This window comes from Heterodontus francisci, chromosome 1 (assembly GCF_036365525.1).
Source record: "Heterodontus francisci isolate sHetFra1 chromosome 1, sHetFra1.hap1, whole genome shotgun sequence".
Lineage (NCBI taxonomy): Eukaryota > Metazoa > Chordata > Chondrichthyes > Heterodontiformes > Heterodontidae > Heterodontus > Heterodontus francisci.
Window position 1 is genome coordinate 124,280,754 of NC_090371.1, and position 12,769 is coordinate 124,293,522.

The 12,769-nt window shown below is 39.7% G+C and overlaps 1 protein-coding gene across 2 annotated transcripts in view; it reads right to left on the reverse strand.

Annotated features, from left to right (window-relative positions):
• Positions 1 to 12,769, reverse strand: part of fip1l1a (FIP1 like 1a (S. cerevisiae)) — a 93,985-nt gene that overhangs the window by 58,140 nt on the left and 23,076 nt on the right. Inside the window, exons 6-10 of one of the 2 annotated variants that reach the window (XM_068035335.1) lie at positions 12,347 to 12,457; positions 11,792 to 11,922; positions 7,848 to 7,975; positions 4,906 to 5,011; positions 1,864 to 2,029 (exon numbers count right to left, since the gene is read on the reverse strand). In XM_068035335.1, the coding sequence (XP_067891436.1) occupies positions 1,864 to 2,029; positions 4,906 to 5,011; positions 7,848 to 7,975; positions 11,792 to 11,922; positions 12,347 to 12,457 (642 nt within the window). The remainder of the gene's footprint in view (positions 1 to 1,863; positions 2,030 to 4,905; positions 5,012 to 7,847; positions 7,976 to 11,791; positions 11,923 to 12,346; positions 12,458 to 12,769) is intronic. The other variant, XM_068035346.1, reaches the window with a different exon arrangement.

The following is a 12,769-nucleotide window of genomic DNA, read 5'->3' on the forward strand; positions in this document are numbered from 1 at the left end:
ATGGGCTGAATGGCCTCCTTCTGTGCCATAAAATGACTCTACGACACAATGATAAATTAACTTCACCACTTCATTAATTTTAATAGAATTCATTGATTGCACACAGACTAGATAAAACCATTGATATAATTAAAAGTAGTTGACTTTTCAAAGATGTTCTGTATTGATGTGCTCTGCAGGTATGACCCTCGACCTGACCACAATAAGCACCAGTGAGGAAAAAAAGACAACCGACTGTAAGCAAGTCACCTCAGAATTGTTGCAACCCAAATTGAATCTGACTCAAATCAAACCCACAGATTGCAATGCACTTCCAGAAATCTCCACTTCTGATGGACTTGAAAGTTCGCAACAGGGAGGATCCACACTTTTTAAAAAATAATTTGGGTAGAGGAATTCTTTATTCACAAAGCAACAGAAATTTGACTTGTACAACACTAATTTAACAATGAAACAAACCCAATATGTGTGAAAACATTTCCTTAAAAAAGTAAATTTTATATAAGCAAAAAAGTACATAATAAAGCTTGCTAAAACTTGGACATCACAAACTACAAAGTTAATAAAATAAAGTTTGATTAAGTGGTGCTGTGTTTAATAAGATTTCAAAGAGTCTTACACAGGATGTTTTATATTTGTAGTGATTTAAAGATTTTGGCACAGGAATCCTATTCATAGGTAACAGCAGGCTTTTTCATTGAACCCAACAGATTTTAAGTTCTATTTTAGAAACTGCTTTGAAGGTTAAGCACTGGAAACAGCACAATTAAAATACAGCTAGGCATGAGCCAAATCCACACAACTTATCAGCAGATGCCAATTTGGAGAGTCAGGTTGCTAAGCTTTACTAAATATAGGGTGTATTTAATAGAAGGTGCACTTTTTTTAGTTGAAAAATGAAATCTTAGCATTCTTCAATTCTTTCATTCCAAATTTGCAAGCTTATAAAAAGGAACAAATCTATTTCTTGCCTTGGGTCACTAATTAGTACCTGTACCTACAGTAATCACAGAATCACATGCAACTTGTGATTCTCTCTGTGGATTTTCGTGAAGAGCTTCAACCATCAAAAACAATCTGCAGAAAATACTGACAAAAATTTGCAGGGAATCCATGAATTTTGCACAGCACTGTGCACTTGTTCTTACTGAACACAGTCACTATCAACACGCATTTTCAATTAAGAACTTTTTCTTGAAGGAGAATAGACCCAAAAAGAGGGCACAAAAGTACTTTCAACATAAAAATGTTACAATTAGTTAACATGCCACAGTGGCTCAAAATCTCCTTAACCTCATTCTTTTTGTTCTGAATAATACTCCACTATTTATTTTTAAAACAAGGTATTGAAATAGTATCCAAGACACAAAAGGGATCCTGACTGCCTCCTCCTGCCCCAATTACTTGGAATTAAGTATGTCACTACTAATACTAGCTAATTAGCTGCAAGGTTTGGAATATCAGGTTTCTATGAAACTGGGCCAAGGAAATGCAGTCAGATTTGTTTTCCTCCCAATATGAAGACCTGGCATTTCACACCTGGGAATCGGTTGGCTAAATTGGAAGAAATTAATATTACTTTAGTATATTAACCAAATGGCATGGGAAGATCCAGCAAGTTACATTGAAAGTACTTTGTCCCCCTTTGCCTCCAAGTATAAAATGAACTCTTGGCCAGAGCTCCATGGCAATTCAAACTTTATTTTGTTAATTAAAAGCTGAGGTCTAATGCTGTATGCAGTACTCTCAGCAGAATTAGGATCCAAAATGCTCAGCCCCTGAGCTCTATGTAAAAGAGACACAAACTAAACACAAAACTAAAAATATGCATTTCCATGTCAACACTTCGAGCAGAATTCTGACCTGGTGGATGAAGAATTGGAGGACCTGCATTGACAGGTGGAGGAGGGGGCAGAAATGGGGGAGGCGGCCCAGTCAGATGAGGTGGAGGTGCCCCTGGAGGCATAAATGGAGGACGTTTTGTAGAGGCATTGTTATTAAATTCTGATGGTGCATGGTCTCCAAGAACCTTTTGGGAAAAAGAAAACAATTAAATGTACTCAAAAAGGTTATGGTAAACCTCAAAAAAGAGCCACTGTAATTATTAAGTCGAACATTCGATCTTACAAATTTGACTAAGCTAGTTCGTTAGGTACCAAGGTCAGCTTCGCATACATTTGGTTATTCTAAAAGCTTTAATGGGACAGTTAAAGGAATGGGATTGAAGGGAGCCTGTGGACTGTGCCTCAATTTTGACTCCTGTTACTCTGTATGCACAAACAAGACATTATTTAATTGAAACCCTTACATATTGGTGTTGCAACTTTGTGCATAGCTCTAGTGATCAAATTCATTTAGATACAGAAAGATCAGCTCAATATTATTGTCAGCATATTGTCAAGATTTAAATGAATAAGGGGGGAGGAAAGGTTCAAGTAATGGTAAAGTCATAAGTCTGAAGAGAAAAGTCAGGCCATAGAACAGAGTAGCGACTTGGATAAAACCAAGCAGAAATGAGCTAGCAAGGGACAGACTTTAACTGTGGTAATACGGCATCAGTAATGAAGGCCACAGAGAAAAACAAATTTAAAGTTAAAGACACTATATCACAATATGATTAGGCGGAGACAACATGGATCTTGATGAAAGTTTTGACAAATATGACTTCCCTATTAAGAACTTTTTGAGGGTGTAACTAGAGGGTAGTTAAGGGGGAACCAATGGATGCAGCATATGTAGATTTTCAGAAAGCATTTGGGATAGTATATTAGCATAGATTGAAGCAGAAAACAGAGACTAGGAATAAACAGGTCATTTCAGGATATCAAGTAGTGAACTGTCGTAAGGGTCAGTGCCTGGGCCTCAGCTATTTACGATCTGTATTGATGACTCAGATGAGGGGACCAAGAACAATACATCCAAGTTTGGTGATGATACAAAGCAAGGTGGGAAAGTAAGCAGTGATGAGGGCATAAGGAGCCTGAAAAGAGAGAAAGACTGATTAATTGGGCAAGAAGGTGGCAGATGGAGTATAATGCGCGGAAGTATGAAATTCTCCACTTTGGTAAGAAGAATGGAAAAGAAATTTTTTTTAAAAAGGTGACAATAGTAAATGTTGGCATGCAGAAGAATTTGTGTGCACAAATTACAAAGTTAACATGCAGGTATAGCAAGCAATTAGGAAGGCAACTGGTATGGCAACACAGACTGCAGCGGTTCAAGAAGGCAGCTCACCACCACCTTCTCAAAGGCAATTAGGGATGGGCAATAAATGCTGTCCTAGCCAGTGACACCCACATCCCATGAACAAATATTTTTAAAAAAAGTTAGCCTTTATTGCAAGGAATAGGATATAAGGCAAGGAAGCCTTGCTGCAATTATATAGGCCTTTGCTGAGACCATCTGGAGTACTGTGTACAGTTTTGGTCTCCGTACCCAAGGAAGGATATACTTGCTTTAGTGAGGTGCAACTAAGGTTCACTAAATTGATTCCCAAGATGAGACAGCTGTCCTGTGAGGGGAGATTGAATAGAATAGGTCTATATTCCGTGGAGTTTAGAAGAACGAGAGGTGATCTCATTGAAATGTATAAAATCCTTAGAGCTTGACAGGGTAAATGCTGAGAGGCTGTTTCCCCTGTTTAGAGAATCTAGAACTAGAGGTCACAGTCTCAGGACAACAGCACGGCCATTTAGGACTGAGCTGAAGAGAAACTTCTTCACTCGGAGGTGTGTGAATGTTCGGAATTCTCCACTGAGGGGGCAATGGATGCTCAGTTGTCGAGTATATTCAATGCTGAGATCGGTAGATTTTTGGGCACGGAGGAAGTCAAGGGACATGGGGATAAGGTGGGAAAGTGGAGTTGATGTCGAAGTTCAGCCATGATCTCACTGAATGGTGGAGCAGGCTCAAGAGGTTGTATCGCTTATCCCTATTTCTTATGTTCTTAGACTTCAATGAAATTTCTATAAACCACCTAGTTGGGTTGAACGGCCTGTTGCTGTGCCGTAAAATTCTGACTAATGCTAGAGAGGCAGCTGCAATGATTTTGAAGTTTAATGTTAGATTTAATGATAGCTTACTCCCCGAGCTCTGGAAGTTACTACAAAATGTACTAAACTGCTTCCTTTTCTCACTCTTCACCCTCCGGCCCCCCCACAGCCCAACACACAAAAACTTCAGTTTCAACCTGATTATTATGAATAGCACCAAACATCCACTCCTTGTTCTACTTCAGTTGAGGTTTAAAAAATGTTTTGTGTAACTGTTATTAGCTGATGACGTGAAGTTACTAGGCTAATTAAGCAAAAGAATGGAAAGTACAACCAGGACACTTGAAGAATTGTGTACATTAAACTCAGCTCCTGAGACTTTCAACAAACATGAAACCTTCCCCAATATAAAAGCAAAATACTGTGGATGCCGGAAACCTGAAATAAAAACAGAAAATGCTGGAAAAACTCAGCATGTCTGGCAGCATCTGTGTACAGAGAACGGTTCAGATGAAAGGTCACTGACCTGAAGCATTAACTCTGCTTCTCTCTCCACAGATGCTGCCAGACCAGCTTAGTTTTTCCAGCACTTTGTTTTTATTTTACGAAACCTTCCCTGCTAGTTATACCACCAACGTCATCAGCACCTACCACTTTCAACAAAAATATTGAAATAAAAATTGTTTTAAGTTTACTGAAATTGTTTGCAAATTTGATTCTTAAAAATGTATTAATGCCTAACATTCTCTTGCACAGCAAATTCTTTTGAGGTGTTCCATGCACTTGACTATGAAATTCCAATCCTTTACCAAAAAAATAAGCAACTTCCACTAACCCCATAAAACACCTAAGGAGTCTTGCATAAAACATTAGATTAATTGTTGGACTATTTGCATACAAGAATTAGACAAACCTGGATGGCATTTTCATCTGCTCCACCCCTGTCCCGACGTCGGCCCTCCACACGGGCAATGGTAATTAACTGGCCTCCAATAACCTCTATGGACCCAGACAGCCTTCTGAAAAACAGGTTATAGATTAAGCTAGTGGCAACAAACATATCCTGGTTGATTTGTAAACAGCAACATATAAGTAAATTAAATTTTTTGTAAACTAAACAATGATCCCAAATACATTACTAGAGAGTAACCACTACAAACAAGGGATTTCATATTCGTAATCAGGGAGTTAGTAAAAAGTCTGCTAACCTGAACATTTTGAGCAGTAATGATCACTCACACAAAGTAGGAAATGTGAAAGAATATATTTTGAAGCACAGGACAAAAATCACCTGGCCCAACAAATCTCCTTTCTGGCTGAACCTATTGTCAGCTTTCCATAAAAACCCTCTGTCCTCCTTTTCCCCAGGAAAAAATCCAGCTTTCGCCAACCCATTTATGATGCTTGTTTCAATAGTATTTGCTGAAATTCTTTCCATATTAATTACACTTTTTCTGAAATAATTCTCTGATCACTCATTTCCTGGCCACTTCTAGGACAACTTGTATTTATATAGTGCCTTTTATGTAGTCTCCACACAAACAGTGGCACAGTGGCGAGCACCGCAGCCTCACAGCTCCAGCGACCCGGGTTCAATTCTGGGTACTGCCTGTGTGGAGTTTGCAAGTTCTCCCTGTGTCTGCGTGGGTTTTCTCCGGGTGCTCCGGTTTCCTCTCATAAGCCCAAAGACTTGCAGGTTGGTAGGTAAATTGGCCATTATAAATTGCCCCTAGTATAGGTAGGTGGTAGGGACAGGTGGGGATGTGGTAGGAATATGGGATTAGTGTAGGATTAGTATAAATGGGTGGTTGATGGTCGGCACAGACTCGGTGGGCCGAAGGGCCTGTTTCAGTGCTGTATCTCTAAACTAAACTAAACGGCAAGGACCAAGTAGCCCTGAATATTGGAACTCAAACATCATTGCCATACCGACAGTGCAGCGAAAGGAGCCCAAGCAGTTAAGTATAGGATGCAGTTATTGCAAAGGGAAGTGATGGTCTTGGAGGTGGGGGCAGAGAAATTGCAAGCCTACAAGTTAGTGATTGTTGGTGGGGAGCAGGGAGGAAAGAGGGAGGTGGAAGTGTGGAGATTGGAGCCAGTCGGTAGCATACTGGGGCCACATTATGACCCCATTATTTGCATCTACAAAGGGCCTGTGTCAGCTGTAGGTAAAGGATACCTCTTGTTTGACCTTGCCCAATACAGTGGGCAGGAGAGCTTGCTATTTTGGGAACATAGAGGCCATGTAATGCCTGGAAAATGAACGCTATGTGACCCAATTTCTATGCCATCCTGTTCACCTTACAATTCTTTTGATTTCAGTGGGAAATAAAATTAGACAAAAAACACAATTACGTTTAAAGGAATACTCAAAAGCACATTCCTGAATTAGTGCTAGTGTCCATGGAACCTTTAAACTTATATAAAAATGACGTTTAAAACCTTTTTTGCGCCTAATTGGTCAATTGCGCTCATTCGACTCTTCCCCTGATCAATTTCAGAGTTATCCTTGATGTGAACAAAAGATTTTCACATGCAATAGTATTTTCACTTCCAGTTAGCACACAATTCAGACAGACTGCGAATCTACACATCCATATCAGTTTCTCACGTGCAAACATGATCACACTCCAAAAATGTGTAGACACAAGTCAACAGCTTCAATCACCTAGCATGAAAATTAGATGTTTACTGATCTTTTTTCTTTATTTTTTCATGGGATATGGGCATCACTGATAAGGTAAGCATTTACTGTACATCCCTAAATGCCTGAGAAGGTGGTGGTGAGCCACCATCACGAACCACTGCAGTCCGTGTGATGTAAGTACACCTTGAATTCTCTTTGGTAGTGGGTGTTCCAGGATTTTGACCCAGTGACAGTGAAGGAATGGAATATATTTCCAAGTCAGGATGGTGTGTAACTTAAAGGGGAACTTGCAGGTGGAGTTCCTATGCGCCCACTGCCCTCGTTCTTCTAGATTGTAAAGCTTGTGGGTTTGGGAATGCTGTCGAGGAAGCCTTGATGAATTGCTGCAATGCATCTTGTAGGTGTCACTGACACCTTCCATCACTTGCTGACGATTGAAAGTAAACTGTTGGGGTGGTGATTGGCCAGATTGGATTTGTCCTGCTTTTTGTGGACAGGATGTACTTGGGCAATTTTCCACCTTGTCGGTTAGATGCCAGTGCTGTAGCTGTACTGGAATTGTTTGGCTACAGCCATGACTAGTTTTGGAGCATGTCTTCAGCACCACAGCTGGAATGTTGCTAGGATCCATAACCTTTGCTGTATCTAGTTTCTGGATATTGTATGGAGAGAATCGAATTGGCTAAAGACTGGTTTCTGTGATGGTGGGGCCTCAGGAGATCAAGATGGATCATCCTTCAGCACTACCACATGACGGTGTCTGGAAACGCTTCAGCCTCGTCTTTTGCATTGACACTGTGCTTCACCATCACTGAGGATGACAACGGTCATGGAACTTCCTCCTGTCATTAGTTGTTTAATTGTCCACCACTATTCGCGAATGGATGTAGCAGCACTGCAGATCTCAAATGCAGTAGCACCACCAATATTTTAGTGCTCATAGAATGGTTCCAACACAGGAGGCTGCCATCCGGCCCGTCGTGTCCATGCCGTGTCGCCAAGAGCAACTCACCAAGTCCCACTCCCCTGCCTTTTCACCGTAGCTCTGCAAATTTTCTCTCATGACATAAAATGTTTTTCCAAGATGCAGTTCAAGTTTTGAAGCACATTTCAAGTGCGCATAGTGCCAAAAATTCATATCTATTGTGCCTTATTAAAACATCTGCAATAACTACTCGAAGAAAATGCAAAACTTCCACTGGACCTGCCTTTGCCTCGGTTCTGACCTGTTGGGTGGAGGTCCTGCCCTGAAACGATTTGGAGGAGAAGGGAAGTCCATCTTAGGGGGTGGTATCTCAGGTTCTTTCTCAGAATTTCCAGTTCTACCCTGCTGTACCTGAAACATTTAAAATTTTATTAACAGTGCAGAATTATAAGTACAGTCCGTAGCACTTACAGTGGGCAAGTTGTATAGATGGGAGCAAGAGTTTACAAAGGGACATACACAGACTGAATGAGTGGTTAAAAGTTTGGCAGATGAAATTCAAAGTGGGTAAGTGTGAGGTCATCAATTTTAGATCTGAGAAAGACAAATCAAAATATTTTAATGTTGAGAGACAATGAGCTCTGGAGGAGCAAAGGAATTTATGTGTCCATGTACACAAATCACCAAAAGCTATTGCACAGATAGAAACTAAATCAAAAATGCTAATCAAATATTTGCCTTCAACTCCAAAGTGGGTTAGAATACAAAACAAGGTGAGGAATTGATGCTTCAGTTGTATAGAGTTATTGCCAGAACCCATCTGGATAAGTGTATCCAGTTCTGGGCACTGAACACGAGGAAAGCTTATTGACCTTGGAGGGGGTACACTGCAGATTCACCAGCATGATACCAGGCCTTCAATAGTTACATAATATGTACAGGTTGCACAGACTGGGCTTGCATTTCATCAAGACGACAAAATTAAGAGTGACCTAACTGAGCTGTTTAAGATGTTTGAAATATCTGATAGGATAGATAGGAACAATTTCCTTTGGTGGGGAGTCCAGAACTTAGGAAATCGGAGAAGTAGGCCATTTGGCCCCTTGTGACTGCTTTGCCTTTCCATAATATGACTGATCTTCTGCCACAGCATCACCTTCTCGCACTATCTCCACATCCCTTGATTTACTTTGTACCCAAAAATTTATCAATCTCACTCTTGAATATACTCAGCAACTGAACATCCACAACTCTGTGGCAGAGAATTCCAAAAATTCACAAAACTTTGAGCAAAGAAATTTCTCCTCCTAAATGGCTGACCCTTTGTTCTGAGATTATGACCCCTAGTTCTCAACTCCCCAGCCAGGGAAACATCCTCCCAGCATGCACCCTGTCAAGCCCATTAAGAACCTTATATGTTTCAATGAGATCACCTCTCATTCTTCTAAATTCTGGGGAATATAGGCCTAGTTTACTCAATCTCCCTTTGTAGGAAAATCCCCTTATCCCAGGAAACAGTCCAATGAACCTGTGATGCACTCCCTCCAAGGCAAGTATATCCTTTTTTAGGTAAGGGGTCCAAATCTGTGCACAGTATGCCAGATGTGGTCTCACCAAGGCCCTATCCAATTGCACCAAGACTTCTTTACTCTTATACTCCAATCCCTTTGTAACAAAAGCAAACATAGCATTTGATTTCTTAATTGCTTGCTATTTCTGCATGTTAACTTTCTGTGATTCGTGTACCAAAGACATCCAGATCCCTCTGAATGCCAACATTTCCCAGTCTCTCGCTGCTTAAAAAAAATTGTGCTTTTCTATTTTTCCTACCAAAGTGGATACTTCACATTTCTCCACATTGCATTCCATCGGCCATATTCTGGTCATCTCACTTAACCTATCGAAATCCTTTTGCAGTCTCTTTGCGTCCTCCTCACAGCTTACTTTTCCATCTAACTTGGCACCATTAGCCAACTTGGATACATCACACTTGGTTCCCTCATCTAAGTCATTGATATAGATTGTAAATAGATGAAGTCCAAGCACTGGCTCTACATTACCCAACTAGTAACAGCCTGCCAACCTGAAAACCACCCATTTATTCCTAATCTCTGTTTTCTGTCCATTACCCAATCCTCAATCCATGCTATTTTATTACCCCTATCCCAAGAGCCCCAATTTTGTGTAACAACCTCTTGTGCAGCACCTTATCGAATGCTTTTTGAAAATCCAAATACACTACATCCATTGGTTCCCACTTATCCATCCTAGTTACATCCTCAAAAAACAAAATTTTGTCAAACATGTTTTCCCTGTCATAAATTCCTGTTGGCTCTGCCGATCCATATGATTTCCTAAGTGCCCTTTTATCCTGTCCCTAATAATTGTTTCTAGCATTTGGCCGACCACTCATGTCAGGCTAAGTGGCATATAGTTCCCCATTTTCTCTTTTCCTCCTTTCTTGAGGAGTGGGGTGATGTTTGCTACCTCTCAATCCCTGGAGACCATTCTAGAATCTAGGGAATTTTGCAAGATCAAAACCAATGCATCCACTCTCTCTGTAAACACCGCTTTTAAAAACTTAGGCCATCAGGTTGGCTTTAGTCCCATTAATTTCTTCAGTACTATTTCTTTACCAACACTAATATCCTTAAGTCCCTCATTTTTACTACATCCTTGGTTCCCCATTACTTGTGAAATGTTTTTTGCATCTCCCATCTTGAAGATAGATGAAAAGCGTTCATTTAAAGTCTCTGCCATATTCCTAATTATCATTTTTCCTGTCTCTGCCTCTAAGGGACCCATGTTTACACTCACTGGTTTCTTTCCTTTAATGCACTATAGAAGCTTTTATAATCTGTTTCTGTGTCTTTAGTTAGTTTACTCTCATATTCTATTTTCTCTATCAATTTCTTTGTAATTCTTTTTATGGCAACATTATAAGCCTCTTCCTTTCATCCAATACTATTAATTTTTCTTGTTAGCCACGATTGGACCACTTTTCCTGTGGGGTTTTTATTCCTTAAGGGAATGTGCAATTGTTGCAATTATGAATTATTTGTTTAAATTATTTGCCATTGCTAATCTATTGTCATGTCTTTGAATTTTTTTTTTCCAATCTACCTTAGCTAACTCGCCCTTCATGCCTATATACGAATGTACATATGAACTAGGAACAGGAGTAGACCATTCAGCTTGCTCCACCATTCTATAAGATCATGGCTGATCTGTTTGTGGACTTAATACCACTTTCCTGCCTACCCCGATACCCTTTGACTCCCTTGTTTCTGAAGAATCGGTCTACATCTGCTTTCAAACATTCAATGACCCTGCCTCCACCACTCTCCGCTCTGTTGCTTGCTTTGTACAGACAAGACCATGGTTTCTGACTTAACTAAAATCACTCTCAAACGCAATATATAATTTTACCATATTATGAACAATCCTGCCCAGAGACTCCTTTGCAACATGGTTATTAATTAACCTGGTCTCATTGCAAAACACCAGATCTAAAATAGTCTGTTCACTAGTTGGTTCCTTGACATACTGATCTAGAAAACTATCTTGAATGCATTCCATGAGCTTGTCATCCACATTACTACTACTAACTTGGCTTGCCCAGTCTATATGAAGATTAAAATATCCCATGGTTACTGTAGTACCATATTAGAAAGGAGTATAACCTTAAAATTAGAGCGGTTATTTAAGAGCAAGATCAGGAAGTACTTTTTTCACAAAAGGGTAGTGGAAATTTAGGATACGCGCCTTCAAAAGGCTGTGGATGCTGGGTCAATTAAAATTTTCAAGACTGAGATTAATAGATTTTGTTGTTAGGTAAGGGTGGCAAGAGATATGGAACAAAGAGAGATAAAGGGAGCTGAGGTACAAATTAGCCATGATCTATTTGAATAGTGGAACAGGCTTGAGGGGCTGAATCATCTACTTTTGTTCCCATTTTCCTCCCATTGATCAGGAGGGTTTTTGAATGGTCTTTGAAGACTCCTCTCACATCTCCTTCATTTTACTGACAGTAAAATCAAAACATAGTCCTTTCTGACTCAGATTTTCTAATCGTATTGCCTGTCTGAGAGTAGGCTGAGACGGGGCAGGGGGAATAGTAGTCTGGTCGGAATCTTTTGAATGTGTGGTAATCTGCATTTTAATAGTTTATGTGCCTTGATCATTCACATGTTAGAACTGTAATCTATAATCTCAGTGAATACTAACTGTAATTCTGTTTGTAGTTGAGGCAAGAGGAAGGGGTTCAAGACCCATTCTCAGTCGCTTCTGTTTCTCGCAGTAGGCTTTCCAAGTCTCCTCATTGAAGCCATAATTGAAGTAATCAGAAAGATCAGCACCTTAAATGGAGGGGGAAACAACTGCATGAGTAAACAGCATTATAATTACAATAATTACTTACTGTTTATTACTACTGTTTTTCTCCCATATACACAGATTTTGTGAGCTGTATGAAGAACATAATCTCATTTTCAGCAATTTCTTACAAAGAATGTAACAATTTGAGACAATACTAATATCAGTTCTGATGAAAGGTTATTGACCTGAAACATTAACTCTGTTTCTCTCTGCACAGATGCTGCCAGACCTGCTGAGTATTTCCAGCATTTTTTGTTTCTAGTTCAGATTTTCAGCATCCACAGTATTTTACTTTTCTACTAACATGAAGACTAAGATGACAAAAACCACAAGTTTTTTTAATTAATGCACAAATTTAAATATATGACTGGTGAGAGGATCACTTGATAACAGAAAATACCGCACCTGGTTTCCTCCAAGGTTTATCTTCAAAAGAATCCAAATCTATCTCTAATGTTGGGATTCCATTGATGTCGCCGGGGGCATCAAGGTCAACCCCCTTTCCAGCTTTTGTTCCTAGGAAATAAAAGTTTAAAGACTGACATTAAGAAACAGTAGAAAACTTAAAACACTTCAAGAGCTATATAACTATAGCTATAGAACTAGTAGTATTAATGTAATGTTCTAATTCTAATTAAAGGGATTAGCATCCTTGAAAGTAGATAAATCACCAGGGTCGGATGAAATATACCCAAGCTGTTAAAAGAAGCCAGGGAAGAAATTTCAGAAGGAATGACCATCATTTTCCAATCCTCACTGGATACAGGGGTGGTGCCGGAGGATTGGAAGTCTGCTAACGTTGTACCTTTGTTTAAAAAGGGAGCAAGG